The sequence below is a fragment of the Schizosaccharomyces osmophilus genome, chromosome 1, assembly GCF_027921745.1.
Source record: "Schizosaccharomyces osmophilus chromosome 1, complete sequence".
Lineage (NCBI taxonomy): Eukaryota > Fungi > Ascomycota > Schizosaccharomycetes > Schizosaccharomycetales > Schizosaccharomycetaceae > Schizosaccharomyces > Schizosaccharomyces osmophilus.
The window spans coordinates 5,146,925-5,167,410 of NC_079238.1; the positions used below are offsets into that span (position 1 = coordinate 5,146,925).

The 20,486-nt window shown below is 37.4% G+C and overlaps 7 protein-coding genes across 7 annotated transcripts; 2 read left to right on the forward strand and 5 right to left on the reverse strand.

Annotated features, from left to right (window-relative positions):
* Positions 1 to 915: 915 nt before the first annotated feature.
* SOMG_02336 (uncharacterized protein) lies at positions 916 to 1,253 on the reverse strand (the record flags this gene model as incomplete). Its single annotated transcript, XM_056181128.1, has 2 exons — positions 916 to 1,081; positions 1,135 to 1,253. The coding sequence occupies 2 exons, from the start codon at positions 1,251 to 1,253 to the stop codon at positions 916 to 918; spliced, it is 285 nt and encodes a 94-aa protein (XP_056035251.1).
* Positions 1,254 to 4,984: 3,731 nt separating this feature from the next.
* On the reverse strand, positions 4,985 to 6,313 carry SOMG_02337 (uncharacterized protein; the record flags this gene model as incomplete). Its single annotated transcript, XM_056181129.1, has 1 exon — positions 4,985 to 6,313. One exon carries the CDS (start codon positions 6,311 to 6,313, stop codon positions 4,985 to 4,987), a length of 1,329 nt encoding a protein of 442 aa, XP_056035250.1.
* Positions 6,314 to 7,711: 1,398 nt separating this feature from the next.
* mug113 (GIY-YIGT nuclease superfamily protein) lies at positions 7,712 to 8,659 on the forward strand (the record flags this gene model as incomplete). The annotated part of the gene is made up of 1 exon (XM_056181130.1): positions 7,712 to 8,659. One exon carries the CDS (start codon positions 7,712 to 7,714, stop codon positions 8,657 to 8,659), a length of 948 nt encoding a protein of 315 aa, XP_056035257.1.
* Positions 8,660 to 9,064: 405 nt separating this feature from the next.
* Positions 9,065 to 10,561, reverse strand: gsa1 (glutathione synthetase large and small subunit Gsa1; the record flags this gene model as incomplete). Its single annotated transcript, XM_056181131.1, has 1 exon — positions 9,065 to 10,561. The coding sequence occupies one exon, from the start codon at positions 10,559 to 10,561 to the stop codon at positions 9,065 to 9,067; it is 1,497 nt and encodes a 498-aa protein (XP_056035256.1).
* A 436-nt stretch (positions 10,562 to 10,997) lies between these two features.
* On the reverse strand, positions 10,998 to 13,047 carry grs1 (mitochondrial and cytoplasmic glycine-tRNA ligase Grs1; the record flags this gene model as incomplete). Its single annotated transcript, XM_056181132.1, has 2 exons — positions 10,998 to 11,058; positions 11,081 to 13,047. 2 exons carry the CDS (start codon positions 13,045 to 13,047, stop codon positions 10,998 to 11,000), a joined length of 2,028 nt encoding a protein of 675 aa, XP_056037295.1.
* Positions 13,048 to 14,749: 1,702 nt separating this feature from the next.
* trk1 (plasma membrane potassium ion transmembrane transporter Trk1) lies at positions 14,750 to 17,398 on the forward strand (the record flags this gene model as incomplete). Its single annotated transcript, XM_056181133.1, has 4 exons — positions 14,750 to 16,939; positions 16,983 to 17,049; positions 17,102 to 17,220; positions 17,279 to 17,398. 4 exons carry the CDS (start codon positions 14,750 to 14,752, stop codon positions 17,396 to 17,398), a joined length of 2,496 nt encoding a protein of 831 aa, XP_056037296.1.
* A 97-nt stretch (positions 17,399 to 17,495) lies between these two features.
* mcm5 (MCM complex subunit Mcm5) lies at positions 17,496 to 19,754 on the reverse strand (the record flags this gene model as incomplete). Its single annotated transcript, XM_056181134.1, has 3 exons — positions 17,496 to 17,603; positions 17,656 to 18,028; positions 18,076 to 19,754. 3 exons carry the CDS (start codon positions 19,752 to 19,754, stop codon positions 17,496 to 17,498), a joined length of 2,160 nt encoding a protein of 719 aa, XP_056037297.1.
* Positions 19,755 to 20,486: the final 732 nt, after the last annotated feature.

A 20,486-nucleotide genomic window follows, 5' to 3' on the forward strand; every position in this document is an offset into this window, starting at 1 on the left:
GGTATGATCAATTTAGTTAGTTGGTTCTGTCTTCCGACGGGATATTTAAAATGGTTGAATTACAAATGCTCTCATTTAAGCTTTTATAAAACGAATTCATCATCAAATATTATTTCGTAACGGAATACTTTGAAGGAAATAAGGTCGGTAAAGCCTTTAAAATAAAACGTTATACTATAGAGGAATTCCTTTATTCACGTAACAAACAAAGCCTAGCAAAGACGCTTTGTGCAGAGAGGATCGCAACGTAAAAGAGTGTCCGTTACAAATTCAGAAAGAAGACTATTTATTTGCGGGTTGTCTCACTTTGAATATCTGGAGGACGATTTTTTTGTACATGCTATGCTGCATTGCAAATCATGAGCCAGGAATCGTCTTATAATACTTGCTTTTCTTACTTGGAACAATATTTATTACAAGCGGTTAATTGCTAAAAATTTCTGTATGGGAATATGGATGATCAGAACTTTTACAAATTTAGCTGTTACTCTTCAAGTGTGACATCTGCATTTGTGAACGTCGTTTTTTATGTAGTAAGATGATTTTAGTTTTTAGGAAAGAAGTCAGGTATGTCGGGTAGTAGCATATATCACTAGGACTTGGAAATCTATGAAACGAGCAGGTTTAGTTGTTTTTCGAATCATTTTCATAATCGTACACCGGTTATGGCAAGAAGAAAAACTCTCATGTGGAATTGATTCAGCATTCTATAAATTATTCATGCTGTCTTATCAATTTCTAAGCCAATTGCCTGAATCATGCTTGACCTTATATAGTTTACAGTTTATGAAATTTTGAAGCTCCAAGTGTCTTACCTGTATTTTTTGAGACAGACAAGCCTTGATCTTCTTTTATTATTGTGTCAAAATACGAATAACTGAACATTTTCCTCAACGAATCTAGTAGCTTGCTTGTTTAACCCACGATTCGCAAAAAGAATTTACATAACATATATATCAAGACAAAAGCAATCATGATAAGAATCGTAAGTAAAGTAATTTTACAAGTGCAAACCCGTTCATCAAAGATATTGATAACAAAGGACAATACCACAAAATGATTGACAAGCTTCAAAATCTCGCTGTAAAATAGTTTCATTAGTTATAAAGGAAACTTACTTAACGAAAAACTTACATTTGCTTGCTATAGTCATTTTCTGAAAGGAGATCAGAGTTTTCTTCAGTTTCCATAGTCACATCTTCAAAAATGGCTACCTTTAATCGCATAATGAATAAATTTATATTCAATTTCATTATGATATGATAGTGAAAAACCAGTTGGCCCTGTCCAGTTAAGTGATCGTTAAATGTACATGATACTTAAGCTTATATATATAATACATTCTCAGCTGGTGAAAATATTCAGCTTACTATATATAGTGGAAATCGGTTCTCGAAATTATAGAAAGTTTAATTTGCTTATCAACGATGCTCAATTCACGGCAAATTACTGTCTTAATTTTCTGTTAGTTTATACTTAGCGTTGAAGCAGTCAATCTTTCTCTCTTGGCGTTGAACTTGCAATATTTGCGTAACCATATTTTTGCAATGATTCCAGCGTGAGAAATCAGTCGGCTCCATTGTTGCCTGCTAAATTAAGTAGTTAATTCATTTCTGCACCGATAGAACACCGGCTAGACTATTACGAACCAAATTGCCTAGAGAGACCTAATAGAGTTTGTTATTGGTGACAGCATGTTTAATGTGTCGTTTACCTGATGGAAGTTTGGTTTGTAACAGTTCGACATTTCACGAAGCCTGTCTTTCATCTTGTCACAGCTAGGATTTTACGCTGTATTATTATAGTGCTGAGTGTATGGTTTAAGGGTTGCAGAAAGTTGAATGTGTATATATTGGGCTCTACTTAGTTTATACTTCAGGATTTTCAAAGCCCACGGACTAGCTAAATAAACGACACTAATTTTATTAAGCCAGATCCGTCGAATCCTCCTATCTGAAGATTCGTACTTTTCAAGTTTGGTATATTTATTTCCGCTACGAGGTAACAATGTTTCTTCTCTAATAGGATTATACGAACTCTCTTGTATTATTATAATACAATATCTCGGCCTTGACAGTGATAGTGACACCTCCCATCCTAAGATTCTTTTACTTCCCTTTTTTTGGGTTATGAAAGAATCTTACTTTCGTTGCGGTTCTTACCATAAAGAAGCGGGTTGATGGAATTCTCCGAGTTTATAATTAGCTTTTTGTTGGACGGTATCGTGTAGTATCCATGTGATGGAGTGGAGTATTTGATCTGTTGATGGTAAACTGTATGAGCAATAATAAAGCGACGGGTTTTCTAGATTACCGACATCTAGTATTCTTTCAATGACGATGTTATGCATAAAGTTATATGCGGTCAAATCTGTGTGATATGGTTCCAGTTCGGATAGTGAAAACTAGCAGGATAACGTCTTCGTATTTGACTGAGGAACATTTAGTTTATAGCTGTTTTCTCCTATAGGTTGTTTGACTGTGAAAGGACCAACGTATGTTGGTTTGAGCTTGTTTATTTGATGGAAAAGTCCTATATTATCATATTTGACTAGTACCTGGTCATTTATTTGGAATTTTGGAGGAGGACTTGTCTTTTGGTTATAATATTTCGCAAATTTTTCATTCGCTTTATTTATACGTTCGCGTATTTCCGTAATTGATTCTGAATTGGCGGTTGACTGGTTCATACCAAGTTCTCGCAATATCTGTTCTCCCATATCGGTAAGAGCTGGCTGTACACCAAATGCTGCAATCATTGGTGTTATCTTTATGGAAGAGTGTTGTGCCAAATTATAACAAAGCTGGGCTTTTGTAAGATAATTGACCCAGTTATGCAGGTGTTTATGTAAATAGGATCGCAAAGATGTTTCAAAGGTTTGATTTACACGTTCTGTTTGACCGTTAGTTTGCGGATGATATCCTGAAGAACAATTGAGTTCTATATTATGATCTTTGGCATATTGCGTTCACGCTACGGAAGTGAAAAGAGTATCTCGATCTGATACAATGTCAGTTGGGAATCCATATACGGATGAAATTGTACGATTAAAAAATTCTGTTAATTCTTCTGAAGTGAGATTTGCGGTACACGCAACAAACCAAGCCATTTGGTAAAACGATCAACGATTGTTTATTTTTTTTCCTTTGGAAACCGATAAACCGCTGATAAAATCCATAGAATAACGTTTAAACGGCTGTTCTGCAATAGGTAATGGTTGTAATTGACCATAGCGTTGATGATTTCTTGACTTATGTCGCTGGCATGTGTCGCAGTTCTTTACATAATTATGAATGTCTGCAATCATTCCTATCCAGTAAAATTTTTCGCGAATTCTGTTTGTTGAAATTTTTCCACGATGTCCTCCAGTAACAGGGTGATCATGAAATTCGTTACATATTAGCTGTACCGCTTGTGGTATCTTTGGGATGACATTTTGTCCGCGTTTGCTGAGAATAAGACCATGTCTTATTGTATATCGAGAGTTATGGTTTGTTCCATTGAGGATATTTCGGAAAGTTTCATGTTGAGAATTTTCTCGTCTCACATGATCGAAAATGTTCGAAAGATAATTTGTTGCTTTTATACGAATCATCGTTTGTGTCTTATAATCTGGGCGCCGCGTTATGGCGTCTGCAGGTCCATTCTTTCGACCTGGTCGGTATTTAATTTTAAAATTATATAGTTCCGTCTCGGTTGCCCATCTGTGAATTTTTTCACGGGTATCTGTTTTAATGTTGGTAAACATTGTCGTTAAATTCTTATGATCTATTAAAATTGTGAATGGCTTTTCAGTGTCAGCCAGAAAATGATACCATTTTCGAAGAGCAGCAATAATTGCATAGGCTTCTTTTTCCCATGTTGGCCAAATTTGTTATCGATCTGTAAATGTCTTTGAATGAAAAGCAATTGGATGATAAAGGTCATCGTCTTTTATCGTCTTGTCTTTGTGAGAGTATAGCTCCGATGGCAAAGTCAGAGGCATCACTTCTAGTCTAGTTTCACGTTTTGGTCATAATACCTTAGCATAGAAACATTTTCAAGTTCTTTCTTGACTTGTATAAAAGCCTGCTGTTGACGATCAGTCCATTTATATTTTACGTTCTTTTTTGTTAGATCGTATAATGGTTTTGCCATTTTGGACAAGTTTGACATAAATCGTCTGCTGTAATGTACAAATCCTAAAAAGGATTGTAACCTTCTTAAGGTATTTGTTATAGGCCAATGTGTGATTGCTTGAATTCTTTCAGGAGCGACTTCAATTCCTTTGTTAGAGAATATATGACCTAAGAATTTAACTTTGTCTTTGAAAAATTGACATTTCTCTCGATTTGCATATAGATTTGCTTCCTCTAGTCTGTGGATACTTCTTGCAAATGTATTTTGTGTTCCTCTTCCGAAGAGGAAAATACTAAAATATCGTCTAAGTAAGCGAAAACAAATATGCCGAGAAAAGGCAGGAGTACCTTGTTGTTATGTCTTTGAAATTTTGCTGGCGCATTTGTTAATCCAAACGGCATTACGGTGAACTCATATGCTCCACAGGGAGTTTTAAAGGCAGTTTGGTGTTCATCGCCTTTTTGAATTCTAAGCAAATGATATGCTTCTTTCAAATCGATTGTACTAAAGACTTTGGCTCCGCTTAGCCAATTATAATTTCTTCGAAATTCGGTAATGGATAATTATCCCTCTTTGTAATCGCGTTTAGTGGTTTGTAACTTATAACCATCCGATATTTGCCTGTTCCCTTCTTTGGAACTATTAATGGTGCGCACATACATTTTGATGAACATTCGCGGATTCGGTCTTGACTTAATAATTTTTGCCCGTTTTCTTTTATTGTCGCGGTTTCTTTTTGTGTATATGGCCTTAGTTTCGGTCCATAATCTGACAGTTCGTTTGTGAATTCGATTTTTGAATCGCTATTAGAGTGTTGCGGCAACGTTATATTAGTATTTTCTGTAAAAATTTTGTTGAATGACTTTCATATATCTTGAACCTTCAGATTTTCCTTATTGTTGTTATTCTTTTCGTCCTTTGTCTTGCTGCCATATAAAAAATCTAAACTTTCCAATTTTTCCAGGAGGCTCCATCTGATGAGAACTTTGTTTTCGGATGTTGGAGTAATTAAAAACGTTTCGTTAAATCTTTGTTTATTTATTTCTACTGGCAATGTTAAATTTCCTTTAACTTCGAGTTTGTCGTTCGTTATCCCCAGAAACGTTCGATTTTCTTTATTAAATTTACGCGTAATTTGTTTAGCCAGGTCTTCTCTTAAGATGGATACGTTGGGGCCAGTATCTATCAATGCATTGACCTTGAGGTTTGCAATTTTGACATCTTGATGTTGTGAAGTTTGCTTTTCGCAGTGTGTTGTTGAATTTCCTACAACTGTCTTGCTTATAGAGACGACTTCATCTCTTCTAGACTTGTTTCCCTTATCTAGTCTTTCGCTTGGCTTTGATTTCGCTCCATATTTGGAGTCATCCCAGTTCTTGGTTTGTTCGCGCTTATTTGGTTTCCAAGCTTTCTGTTTTGGTATTGAGAACTGTTGGCATGTATATTTCGTTGGTTTTGGAGGTGGTGTATACCGTGCGTGGCGATTTGTTTCTCTCATGGCTTTTTGTGGATCTCCTTTTTCATATTTATTTTTTAAGAGTTGATTTCGGTTATGCATTTTTTGACATAGGAATGCACTGATCTTTATGTTGGTTTCCATGTCCAAATTTAAAAGCCATTTTCTGTACTCTGCGAAATCGAAATCTGAATTAGTAGCCTTGTCCAGATGTTCATGGAGAGTCTCTACCCAAGAATCGTTTGATCCGCTTCGAAAAACTTTTTCGAATACAAAATCGAACGTTCTATTTGGACCGGGTTTCTTTACCACTTCTCTTATCTGTTGTCTCTGATGACTTTGGGATTTAGAATAAAGATACATGATTTTTTCTTGGTCAGTAGGAAACACCAAACGTACCATTTCGTATATGGTTTCCAAGTCTCGCAAGAAATCATCTAATTCATGCTTATCTGGATTATAAACTTCTGGTTCTCTCGTATTAATTCGTCTTAAGTATTTTTCAGCCCTATTACCATATGCGTTCTCAACACTTTCAATTAGGTCCATTGGTTCTTCAGCGATGTAATCTTCGTCAATTTCCATTTGACTTAATTTTTCGGCCATTTTTTCTTGATTTGCAGCAACCATCTGTTCAGATATAACTTTGAGTTGATCGCTTATTTCCGCTTTGAGATTTTGCATATCCACCGCACTAACGAAAAATCCAGTTCCTGAATTTTCAGAATCCATTTCCATACTTATGTTCGTTTAATTTTTAATTGAACAAAACTATTTCCACTTTGAGATTGGAAGATAAATGTGTCACAGGACGAATCTCACTTGTTATGAGAATAAGTATTCAGTGGAAAAGATGTAAGTAATAACAATTCATAAAATTGTATGTTTGACTTTTAGATTGGATACTTTTGTACTATAGAAGAATAGTAACAGCTTCCAGGGATCTGATTCACTAAGTAAGTTGTATGAACGATTTATTTAGCTAGATCAGTCAAATCTTCCAATCTGAAGATTTGCCAGGTAATTTGCATTTTTTATAATTTGTAACAAAGTCTTTGTCTAAAAGCTATTTTCTTTGTCTTCTTTCAACTCTTTGTTTCAAGAGTTTCTTTGTTTATTCATTACTTTCATGAATCCTTATTGTTATACGATAATAATATCAAAATATTAGTAATATCGTATACCAGTTATGACAGTTACAAGACACTTATTGTGACATACATATGCTGGTAGCAAAGCACCTCTTTTGGCAGACGCTTCTTTAGTCCCAAAACATTCGTATTATAATAGTGCTAGAACTAGCTTATGTTCAAACTGTCCAAATAGCTTCCTTCTGTTACTGGTTTGTCCACTACATATTGAGGAACAAATATTATAAAATATTTTGTTACCTACAGCTTGACTAACAAATGTAACTTTGCAAGTTACATATAAGGTTATATGCTTCACGCATTCACTTCCAACATTTACAATTGTACTATATTAGATGACCATCCATTTTCAAGTACTTGCATGATTCTCTTTATTAACAATTCAAAGCCAACATTCTTCAGTGAGCTTTATCAGGTTTGATGTGTATGTATTTGTTTCTTACAGCATTTATGCTCGTGTCGCGTTAGCTGGATGAACTACGATTGAAATGAGGATTCAATTACGACGTCCATTAAACAGGAGAAAGGTCAAGAGCGAAGGGTCCAAAGCAACTCTCTCCACTCATCAACCAAATCGTTTCCTTGCTGATTCGCTTGTATATTCTATGAAATGACTCTATTCACATGAAGTAACGAGTTTTAAAATCTTTTAAAGGAAAGAACTTTTGATTTAGCTTAGATATTCTCATTTAACGAGACTCTTGTGGAACATTAATTGCTATAAAGATTGTCCTTCCGTATCCTTATATGCTACTAGGGTAGGAAAGATGGCTGGACAGGTTTGCCTTTTGCCTTCATCTCTTTCTCGTTGAACTAAAGAGAGTGAAAAAAAAAACCCTCGTTTTGAGCTTTTTTGCGTCGTTTACGGGTCGGTATCAAGAGATCCGTTTGGAGGATGCTGTAGAAACCACCTACAAGTTCCAGTGTAAACATCTCAGACCCTTTCCATCAAAAACGAGAGCAAGAACAAGGTGAACGCTCACAAATGGAAAACGAGGAGCATCATTCTTCTGCATCGATGGAAGAATTCGACTACCTTTCTCAAAAGTCGGAAACTCTAGCTCCCTCCAACAGTCCTCATACCAAAACAAGCATGGGTACGAGTTTTCTGGACTGGTGGGGTTCTTGGAAACGAGATTTATATTCGATTTGGTGGTCGCTGAATAGAAAATTGAATCGTATGTATCGGTGGATGTGTAGCTTTTATCAGACTCGTCCACTTTTATCATCACGAGCTGCTGAAGAAGAATCCAACAATACCATGCAGCATGAAATTTATAGTGTGGTGAAAGACATCAACAGTGGAAACGAGTTCGTTTTGAACATAACAAAACCTGTCGATCCTTTATTGTTACGATCCAACATACCGCCTGTGCATCGTAAACATCTTCCTCCCAAGCTTTCCCTAGTTGCTACGCCGGGAACGGTACCCCGACACAACGTGGTGGTCTTGGAAGATTGGATCAATCCGTTGCTTTCTCAAAAGACCCAGCTTATGCTGCAAAGCGAGTTATGTAACAGCGACAGTTTTGACTGCCCTGGATACATTTGCGTTTTCAGCTACGAAGAAAAAAAGCATTCCCTTAATTCCCTTGGCTCAAATGCCCATAGTACTTCTTTGATTCAAATTTCAAGAGTCTCCGATTTGAAGCGCCATTTGCATGATCATTCGTCTCATTGCCGCTATCGTCGCTCTCTTTTGGAAATCTTTCCCAGTCCCAGCAAATCTTCCAAGCCATGTCAAGTCAGCTTTAAAATTGAGCGACTGATCCATAAGGAATTGGAGGAATCTTTTAATTGGCTTCCTGGCATCAATTGTGAAGCGTGTGGACTACTACATGAGAACTGGCTTCACATCAGTAGTGAAGACTGGGACGATGTCCGTGGCTCTATTTTACGATGGATCGAATATTCCAGGGTGATTTATTCTTAAATCAGATCTCAGTCCGTTATTTCCTTTTTGTTATCCACAAATCATTTTTTGCTAACCTTGCCATCTCTATTGTTTGTTTGGTTTCCTTTCTTTTCTTTTTAAAGCTTTGTGTTTCTGTTGCATCTATCATGATTTACGAGAACAACGAATTACGCCATTGCATTTTGTTTTATCCTATTTTAATATTTATTCCCTTTTCTTGAAATATACGCTGCGTTCGCCATGAATGACTAGGCTCAAAGTTTAAAATAACTACATTACAGACGATTTCCCTCTTTTTCTTTTTCCTTTTTGTCTAAAAAATACATTAAAGTCTATTAGATTAAAGTGGCCCTTAGAAAAATGGTAAAAAGACCGACATGATAAGTTGTTATAGATATACTCATAATGAAGTGTCCATCCTCATTAGTCTATCACATCTATACTAGATAAAGAAGCGTAACCAGTAGCTACACCGCCTTCATGAGAAGAAACGGGCTTTGTACGGCATATATAGCCTGTGTTGCCATTGTTTAATTCTTCAGCTGTTTTGGTATTCCAGACAATTGTTCCTAAAATGCCAATTTCATCAACAACATCGTATTTTTCAGCTACACTTCCTTTCAAGATGTAGTTCTGTGAAGGAAGAGATTTGATGTAACGCATCAAGATGTAGGAATCCCATTCTCCCTTGGGAAGACTGTTTAAGAGATCAGGAATGTCTTTTCCATAGGTGTTATTCCCACCGCCTTCTCGCTGAGGCTTCATAACAAAGTCTTCAGAGTTTTCAAGAGCAAGCTTTATACCCTCCTGACCGCGGGGTGTATCATTCAAAGGATACATATCAGCAAAAGTTGACTCAATGGCTTTTTGTTCTTCACCCTGCACAAATCTTTCAAGGGCATTGCTTTCGGCAAGCACCTGCTGAATCTTTTTCGAGCCTGCTAAGTGAGTTGCAATGGTGGGACACTTTATGGCAAGGGAATTTTCAATCGTCAAACGGATTTCCCACTCTTTGTTGGTAGGGTAGTCATCTAATGCATAGCCGGATCGATAGTAAACGATAGCAACTTCGTAAATACCGTTGGGGTGATTGTAATAAAGCTTGTTGCTTTCTTCATCTCGAATCAACAGATCCAATTGACAAATGGCAACACGTCTTGATTTGATTTTAAAACGACCGACAAGCTCATATTCCAAAAGACGCTGATCGCAAATATTACGCTCGCTGTCTTTCACGACAAATAAAATAATGGGCTCAGTCCCCTCAGTAGCATGCAATTTCTTCGAAGGGATCCTTTTTGCTTGTTCGCAGTAGGCATTGTAAGCACTAGAGATACCACTGCAAATGCCAGTGATGGAAGTATTGACGGTGAGGTAATCTAGTTCCATAGGTTTCTTATATAAACCTGAAGATGAACAATAAAAATGTAAATTGGCCATCATTTTACTAAGACCTCCAAAAGACACCGAGATGGTGTTGAATTCAACTTGCTTACTGGTAACTTCTTGGTCGTCTTTGTTCACCATATAATCTGATCTGAAGATTCCAAGCGCTAAAGGCTGGCGTAACTCAGGCTTAAGCTTTTCATTAAATTCAAGATGTTTCACATGCAAGTCCCATAATTTTTCCATAAACTTGTCGTACTTTGTGATAGGCTCTAAATGCGCCTTGAGAAATTCAGGATCATTGGCGATTTTGGCATAAAGCTTATTATAGGCTTTTTGCACAGAAACTCCTTGTAGGAAAGCTTCTCTTGGAATAGGACTAGGAAAAAGAGTCAATGGAACTTGGGTAGCTCGATTCGTATCCTCTTTTTTTTGTGCTCCATCTACAAACAGTAAGCCATGAGCAGTTGCATAATCTCGTGCTGCCAAAGATAACTCTTCAATTTCCTGAGTACTGTAATTGTCTACTTCCATGTTTTAATGTCTTTGCTTTTCTGTGAATCCTTGTTGAATTCTATAGCTAAATTCACAATACAAACCAATAGCTGTTCGCTTTGAGATTGTAATTCAAAGTAACTAATAAAGGAAAGTCGGTTTTGAGGCGGGTATTCTTCAAAAAATGATTGAAAATGTGAGTTTCTCCAAATCTGTAGAGATGGGAAGTTCTGCTCGTACTTAAAGTTGTCCTGCTTAAGTAATCCCTAAACAGACCAAAGATGAACCAGAAATTCCTTATTTTTTGCTTTGTAGATGTTTTATAGAACCATAAGCTTAATGTAAATTAGAGGGTAATTATACTACAGACAAAAGGCATATACAGTAGATGTGCTTTTATTCTTCAAATATTCTAGAAAGGTTGCAAATAATTATCAAATAATGAGTATTATACAATATACGAAGTCGAAACGATTTATACAAATAGTTCAGCTATTATAGTTTGAATAATACTCGTATCCAACCAAAAAATAAAACTATACAAAGTGAATCACTTACTCTTGAGTAGCATTAAACTCACCAAACTTTTCTACAGCGTTCTTCCACAACATCTTACCCTCGGTTAAGGCTACAAGGGCATTGATTATGTCTTCTTGGGAACCACGAACTTGCTTGGTAGTATCACGCTCACGAAGAGTGATAGAGCTATTTTCAAGAGTCTCAAAATCAACGGTCAAGCCAAATGGGGTACCAAGTTCATCATTACGAGCATAACGACGGCCAATGTTAGCATTCGAATCGTCGACTTTGTTGGAAACACCCAAACTACGGAGCTTGGCAGACAATTTACGAACAACAGGGTTGAATTCAGCGTTGCGGCTCAATGGAACAATAAGAGCTTTGATGGGAGCAACGACGGCGGGGAATGACAAAACACCACGTTGAGTGTCTTCAGGACGAGCCCAAAAGCTGTGTTCCATAAGGCAATACAAGAGACGGCCCAAGCCAAAGGAAGGCTCGATAACGTTGGGTGTAAAGGTACGAGTGTGTTCTTTACGTTGTTGTTTTTCAACAGTAACAAGTTCGGCATCTACTTCGTGCTCGACACCGTTTGCAACGACGGTAACCCTACCTTGAGAAGCCAATTGAGCACTCTTGGTTTCCTTGACTTCCTGAGTCCAGTTAAGCATTTCTTCTTCGACAGCCTTGGCATCACGCTTGAAACGAGGTCCGAATTTCTTCTTGTTAACCTCAACAACATACTCCTCGACTACGATGGGTTCAGGAAGAGCTTCTTGAACAACCAAAGGAGTCTTGGTGGCCTTGCTATGGACGGTCAAATCGTAGGCACTACGGTCAGCGCAACCAACACATTCAATCCATCCGTATGAACATTGAATTTCGGCATCCCAGCAATCGCAAGCATAATGAGCCATTTCGTTGCTCATGTGCTGGCGGAAACGAAGACGAGACATATCGATACCGATTTTTTCTAAGAAGAGACTAATACGAGCCATAAAATAACCCAAAGTGGTATTGTCGACAACACCCTTTTTGACAGCGTCACCAATAGTCATTTCTACGACCTCGCTCTTTCCTTCGACTTGAACAGCTCTGGGCAAAAGACGAAGAGGAATATGGGCAACTTCATCAAAGCGATCATGTTCTTTATTTTGGGGATCGACAAAATGCTCTACTTCACCCATCAAGAATTCACGAACACGTAAAAGACCACTACGGGGAGAGATTTCGTTTCGGAAAGCCTTGCCAATCATAGCACTAGCGAAGGGGACCTTACCGTTGTTGAATTCGAGTAAACGGTTAAAGTTCAAGAATTGACCCTGAGCGGTTTCAGGACGAAGGTAACCTTGCAAACCTCCGCTAGGACCTATCTGAGTCTGAAACATCAAATTAAACTGGCGAGGGCTTTCAAGTTCACCATTGTTAGCAGGGTTACGAATATCATGAACCTTCATGATATCAGTAAGTTGTTGGCCGTCATAGTTGTCAATCTGAGCAAGGATAAATTCATATTCGCGCACAGTTTCATCGTCCAGACGAGTGACCTTAATTTCCTTCACCTTTTTCTTGCGCTTTTTCTTGTCTTCAGATTCTTCCTGAACAGCGACGTTTGTAGCACCAGTTTCTTTAGCACGGGCTTCCTTGTCACCCTTTAAACGAGCCTCCAAAACTTCCTCAACCAAATGGTCAGCACGGAAGATCTCACCAGTGGAAGGATCTTTGCACATCCAATCACAAAACTTGTCAACGTGGCCGCTAGTCTTCAAAACATCATGAGGAGTAAGCATGGAGCAATCTACTTCCAACATACTTTCCTCAATAATAAAGTGTTTTCTCCACAAGTCCACGATGTTGGTTTGAAGGGCAGAACCAGGAGGGCCATAGTCGAAAAGACCACTAATACCGCCATAAATTTGGAATGAGGGGGAAAAGAAGAATCGCTTCTTCATCAATTCCTCGAATTGACTGCGATCGAAAGGAACGCTTCTCGATAGATCCGCCATTTTTCTTCTGACAACCCGTTTACCAAAAAGAACACAAGTACCACGAAATGCTTGAAAAGACCGTATTTTGATACCTGCGAAAAGCTCAAAAATCAATGCTTTTCGCTTGATCTGTCTACGAAGGAGTTGTTGGCACTTGGAAAAAGCAAAACCTCTTGAAGCAAATTACAAATATAGTGGGGTGTAATGTACTCGTTATTTGGGTTTTGCATCTTCTGGATTACAATGGCTTAGTAAATAAAAAGTGAAAAGAATGTGCTTTTAAATGGTTGATTCTTGTACATATGGTATGACTTCGCCTATTGTTTACGATGATAGCTAGCAGTGATATCCTTTGACAATTTATGGAATTCCCCTGTTGGGAATGTAATCATTGGGATGGACGGTTTGAAGGGTTGCCTTTTGTGCTAGCGATGGTTCCTATGCATTAGAAAAGTATCAGTCTTTATAGTCCTGTTCATGTTTTTGCTCGTGATTTGCCAGGTCGCTGAGGTTGAAGATGTAGATGTAGCTTGTAGTACGACAATTCAGCATCCGTCTTTGCTGAATATTCTCTTCAAGTCTTTTTTGAAGGCCTTCTTTTTGTGAAAAATGAAAAGCAGATGTCAAACGAGCATTGTACGTTACACCTAAACACTTTCGTGGGTATTGCACTCACAAAGGATTAGGTTTTTCGCTACTGTCCTCTTGAAGAGCATCGAAAATTCTCTAGTGGTAAATGTTGCTTGGCGCTGGTTCTATTCCATTCTATATTATGAATTCCTTTCTACCGTAATGCCAGTTCAGAAATCTCTGATTGGAAAGAAAGACTCCAATGGAATGAATACAATCCTAAGAGAGGCATTCCTTTACTACCAGAGAGTTCCTTTTCAGTGGATGGGACAGCTATGGACATTGTCCAAACATTGAAACAAAATGTCTGCAAAAAGAAAACTTGCCGATCATCTAAAACTTCTCGCTAAAACAGAACCAGCTACTATATGCCTTGAAGTAGAAAATCCACGATTTATTATATGGTTTATTTGTCGTTTCGATAGACAGTTTCATCTCTACAAACCATGAAACCAACAACATTCAAAACAGAAAACCAAAGCAGCTTTTTCATGCATTCAGCCACAAAATATTTATTCTTCGACTCATTAACCTGAAAGCCTCTGTTTGTATCCTATTCGATTTTTATTTTATTTTATTGACTTTCATTTTTCCTTTGTTTACATGCATTTTTGTGCATCCAAACGACATGGATCGATGTTTGCTTTAGCATCACTACAGCCCACTAAAAGAAATATATTGGCAATTTCACATCTTAGCATTGGTCTTCTACAAACACCAATTGTTGCATAAGACGCTAAAAAATCGCCTTTAAAACTTTTTCTTTAGAATCCATACGCTCTGAATTGTTTACAAGAAGAAAATTTCGTTCAGAATGTTGGTCTTATAGTAGGTTGACTGCTTTGCTCTTCTTTTCCTTGTTTCCTTAAATTTATCTTTTTTATAAGCATTTACTGTGTATTTCCTTTTTTCAGTTTTTTTCTGTATTTTCGCGCGTTGACAACTTTTCTTTGCGCCAGGAATTGGAGTGATAGAATTCTATCTATTTGTTACATTGTTTGGGCACGGATACCTCTTCTCATTTTGCCGTCAATCTATTATTCCCTAGTGTGTTATTCAAAAAAATAATTGGCTATTTATTGTGTAAACGATGTTTACCAAAGCTAGAAAATGGATACAATGGATAGTGCCGAATTTTGGATTTTTGGCTATCCATTACTCGTATATCATTGTTTTGGTGATCATATGCTCGATTTTGCTATTCACGGGTGGTGCCAAAATAGCATACATTGATGCCTTATTTTTGGCAAGTAGTAGCGTCACTCAAACTGGTCTCAATACTGTCAATTTGATCGATCTTACCACTTGGCAACAATTTGTCATCTTTTTTTTTCCTATTGTGAGCGTCCCCATTTGGATGCATGGCGCGATTTCCTTTGTTCGCTTGTATTGGTTTCGAAGAAAATGCAGATACGTGATCAGACAAAATCGTACTCGCCGTTTTCAACGTAATGTTCGTCGTAAACAACTTAAACAAGAAAAGAAAAACGAGAAACAGGGTGTGAGGGGAAGAAAAATTCAAGTTTTACTTCCTCACCAAGCAAATGATGATTCTGATCCAGCTCCTACTTTTGGTAACCCTGATATCACATCCACTGAATATCCTCAAGAAGACCCTTCTTCTAACCCAGTGCCTATATCTCCAAAAGCTATTCCCAAAGAACCAGAAACGGACACCCGTACAACACTCTCCATTCAAGAACTTTCCGACATAGATTTGGAGGATCCGGAAACCAATAATACTGTGGACCCTTCTTCGAATCTTCCTTCCAAAAAATTTGATGTGGACGAGGAAATAGAAATGGACGATCTTCATCCTCGTTTACGAAGACAGAATTCGGTTATAACAGCTTTTTTAAATAATAATGATGATGTTCATGAAACTCAATCGTACAGCGAGAAAGGAATACCACCTGTTCCTATGCCTTATTGCCTTTCTGATACAAATTTGCTCAACTTGCAAGACACCCCCGTCGGTTCCAGTCTCCCCACTTCTAATAATAAAGCTTCTATCACTATTTACGAACCAAAAAAAAATACATATTCTACGTCAGTCTCTTCCGAGTCAGAAAACCATTCCCAGGAAGACGTCCATATAGCCTTTACTAATCTTCATAAACCGACTCTTGAGCGAAAACGTCAAGAAGATTTAGTAGAAAATAAAAAATTCTTTCAGAAAAAGCCCACAAGGTTTAGACGGATGAGTGCTCCCATGCGCTGGACAAAATCTCTGAGCGTGAATCCTAGAAGTCTGACACTTGAAAGAGTTTTATCCAGCGCCTTTGGCAGAAGAAGAGAAGGAACGAACTCCTCTTCCAGAAGCACCGTAATGTCTTTACCCTACCTTTCTTACAATCCGACGGTCGATCGAAACTCTGCTTTTGTCGAGTTGTCGAGAGAGCAACGTGATGAATTAGGTGGTATAGAATATAGGGCTCTTAAATGTGTATGCACTGTGGTTTCGATATATTTTATACTTACCAACATCTTCGCTATCGTTATCTTCATTGTTTTCTCGTATACTGCTCACGGTTCTTATTTAATAATCGATTCTCTCGGCTTGAAAAGAGGATGGTGGGCTCTGTTTACTTCTGTTTCTTCATTTAATGACCTTGGATACTCGCTAGTACCCGCATCATTTTCACCCTTTAATAAAAACATTTTTCTTCTATTAATTTCTTCCCTTTTCATCATTGCCGGAAATACAGGATTTCCCGTTTTTTTACGTTTATTCATTTGGTTCTTCTACAAAATTTTACCATTAGGTCAAGAGAAAAAAGAAGCCATGGCTTTTCTATTAGACCACCCACGTCGTTGTTTCACTCTTCTATTTCCATCTGGATCCACGTGGTGGTTATTTTTCATCTTGCTTGGTTTGAATGCAATAGATTTGATTTTATTTATGTCATTAGACATAAAAAATGAATCAATAGTGGGCCTTCCTAGAGGTATGCGCGTTGTCAATGCCTTATTTCAATCAGTTTGCACGAGAACTGCAGGATTTACCAGCATCACTTTATCCGCATTACATCCTGCCGTTTTAGTAAGTTATTTAATCATGATGTACATATCAGTTTATCCTGTGGCTATCAATATGAGAAATACCAACGTTTACGAAGAACGATCTCTTGGTGTATACACTTTTGACGAAGAAGAGCATAAGTCTTTTCTGAAAAATCACTTGACTGAGCAAGTGAGTCATGACCTTTGGTGTATCTTCCTCGGGCTTTTTATTATTTGCATATGCGAAGGTGGAAAAATAGCAAATAATAATGATACTGTAAGATCTTTCCCTGTCGATAACCATTGCTAATTTTTTTTAGGACTTTACAATTTTCGCAGTATTGTTTGAAATCGTTTCGGCTTACGGAACCGTAGGTCTAAGTACTGGTTAGTATTTTAGACAATTGACTTTATGACGTTGTGCTAACTATATTGTCAGGTTTATCTACTTCTGCATGTTCTCTTTCGGCAAGGTTTACAAAGTTAAGTAAACTTGTAATCATTGCTCTGCAAATTCGCGGACGGCATAGAGGTCTTCCAAGAGCTGTTGATCGCGCTGTATGTTCAACACAATTTATATTCAATCGATATAAAAATGGGCTAACGTTTGAAATAGATTTTACTACCTACCGAAAAAAATAACCTAAAAGAAGAAGAAGATCATCGACGACGACAAGAATTAAGCCGTACTATAAGTTACTCAAGAGCAAGTGTTTCAATACATAGGGATGAATAAATCCCATAATTTCATTGTCACATTTGATCTAGGTGTTGTATATTATAATAGAATGAAAAATTAAATAATTAGAGGTTAAATTAAAGCTATAATAATATTAAATACCAGCTCGATAGACGGTTTGACCACCGTTTCGCATTTGAACTGTTTCTTTTGAAGCTAAAATTTGCAGAGCCATTTCCAAAGCGCGCTGAGAATAACCGTGCTATATATATGTCAGTAAATAAATAAGATAGAAAACATTCAGCTTTACTTACTCCATTCACGTATTCACGAATTAGCATACGATAGCTTGCCTGAAAACCGATAGGTAAGCGCTTTTTTAAACTACCCTCAATCTTTTTTACTTCTTCAGTAACTTCCGGAGAAGCTTGTGTAGCTGCAGCTAGAGTACTTGTTAAAAACAAGCGAATAGCCTCTGTTGCATGAACCTCTGTTGCTATACTGGACATTGACATTTTAGCCAGTGCTTCAGTAATTCGTATAATAGCCTCCAATTGACGGACGGTGATAGGAATACTTGATCGTACATTAGTGTCTTGTTCTGATTGATGTACTTGTTTTCGAATGGCAACGAATTGACTCGAGAGTTTCTCAGCAGCTTCGGCGCTCAAGAGGGGGGCGCATTTACTAAATATTGTTAGAAAATAGTAAGAAATTAAAGGAAATGAACTCACTGTCTGCAATAATTGATGTAGCGTCGAAATTTTTCGAAAGGAATTTCTCCGATTGCTAATGTTTCCATTGATTCTTGCAAGTTTGTATGAAGACTGATAACGTGACGAGCAATGCTTCGATCTCTTGATTCGTCGTGTTCATCTTTGACAATAAATATCATATCGAATCTCGACAAAATTGTTGACTGGAAATCAATATTTTCACCGGGAGATTTCATATCATCATATCTTCCGAAAATTGGGTTTGCCGCAGCCAATACAGACGTCCTTGAATTCAAAATAGTGGTGATGCCAGCTTTTGCAATGGATATTGTTTGTTGCTCCATAGCTTCATGAATTGCAACACGATCTTCATCTCTCATTTTGTCAAATTCATCGATACAAACAATTCCGCCATCCGCCAGAACCATTGCACCTCCTTCCAAATAAAAATCACCGGAAGCACTATCTCTTTGTACCGAAGCTGTTAAACCAGCGGCACTAGAACCTTTACCTGATGTATATACGGCAATAGGAGCCAGCCGTTCTACAAACTTCAAAAACTGAGATTTAGCAGTACCCGGATCACCTAGTAAAAGAACGTTGATATCACCTCTGAGCCGCATTCCATCAGGTAAAATCTTTTTGGAACCAGAAAATAACAAACAGGCAATAGATTTTTTTATATCAATATTACCATAAATTGCAGGAGCAATACTGTTGGAAATGATTTCATACAGATTCTGAGTACGAGAGATTTCTAGAAATTCTTCTTCTTCCTCTTCACTGAATAGAGGTGTAGATTTGGTGCCCTCCTCTGAATTTAATTGAATACCAATTACGCGAACATATGGATTTCGAATAGCAACAGCACCACTAGATTTGACCGATTTGTTTTGGAATATTGAAAAAATACCAGTAATTACACAACGTGTTCCTGGAGTAATTTGGTTTGTAAGATAACGATCGGCATTCAATAAAATATGGCGAGGAAGTTCACCAACAGGGACCATATCAGGGGCTTCTTGAAGTTTTAGGACTTGTTGGTCAATAAAGAAAGATTTAGAATGGTCAATGATATAAGGATCCATGGGACATTCTTTTTTCTCGCCATCTAAAACAGGAGCATCACAAACACGAGGAAGCTGTATGCCAGTGAAGCCACCAGAAACAGGCAAGGATTTGGTAGAACGACAATTTCTACAAACTATATGCAGAGAAGTTGCGCGACAAGACAATGTAGATGCACCGATAATGATACCGGGAATACGAACCAATTTAGAGATATGAGTAGCAGTCAAATCACGAATAGAAAGAATATTGGCATCATAATGAAGGGTAACTTGACATGTTGGAATAAGAACAGAAGGACTTTCGGGACTTCGATACAGCAATCGTTTTGCGACCGTAGTAACAGCAGATTCAAATAGCGATAGAAGTTCCGTTGGCTGGCTAGAAAGCAAATGAGCTAGATCCTCATCAAAGCTAATCAAATGCTTAAGATCAACTTTCAGTAGGTACTGGTTAATCATCAAATTGTCACGAAGCTGACTACGATAAACAAAATTGTTGTCGATGACAAACTCATCGATGAAACGAACGAAACTTTTTTCATGATTTACATTAGAGTCTTCTTCTTGATCTCCGGGGAGAACAGGGGTATAGTATACACTACTTTGTTCCCAACCTGTAGCAGCCATTGTATGTGGAAAAACGAAAGTAAAACCAAGTGATCGTTGAAAAAAAAAAGAAATGAAAAAAAAGAAGAGACGATTGAAAGAAAGAAAGAAAGAATTCAAATTGGTGCTATGGTTCAACGACAGAAAAATGAACTTTGACAAAAAATTCACCGAAAAACAAGAAAAAGAGTGGAATAAAATGAATTGATGGAGAAATGAACAAAGTTTAACCGGAATAAAAAAAATAATAAATAAAAATGCCCGTAAACGGCCAAATTCTTACAATTTGAAAAATAGGCAAAGATTGGCCTGAGAGTAGGTAGAAGAAGTAGGATCGTAGTTGAAACAGGCAAAGAATGTGCACGCTGGAGACTACGAAAGCACTGAATAAAACTACTTTTGCAAAATATGAAGTTAAAAATGAACTAAAAAGGAAGCGGGCGTCTTTGGAAAATCTACAACGACTATAAAAGTTGGCATCGATACAGCATGCATAATTACTGTCACAGAAACGACAAATGCAGTAAAGAAGAGCTAATTCGCAATACTAAAAGAAAGGAAGTTGCAAGTCATTTTATTATCTGTTGTATGTTTCAAAAGCAAGAAAGAACCCATCTCTATTTCCTTGAAGATGATGCATTATTCTTTCAAGGCAAAAGAAGATCAAACAAGGTAGGATTAGGCAAGAATACGAGATAGCAAAATGCAGGTCACCAGTGAATAATCTTGAAGAGTTGAATGGATGAACCATTG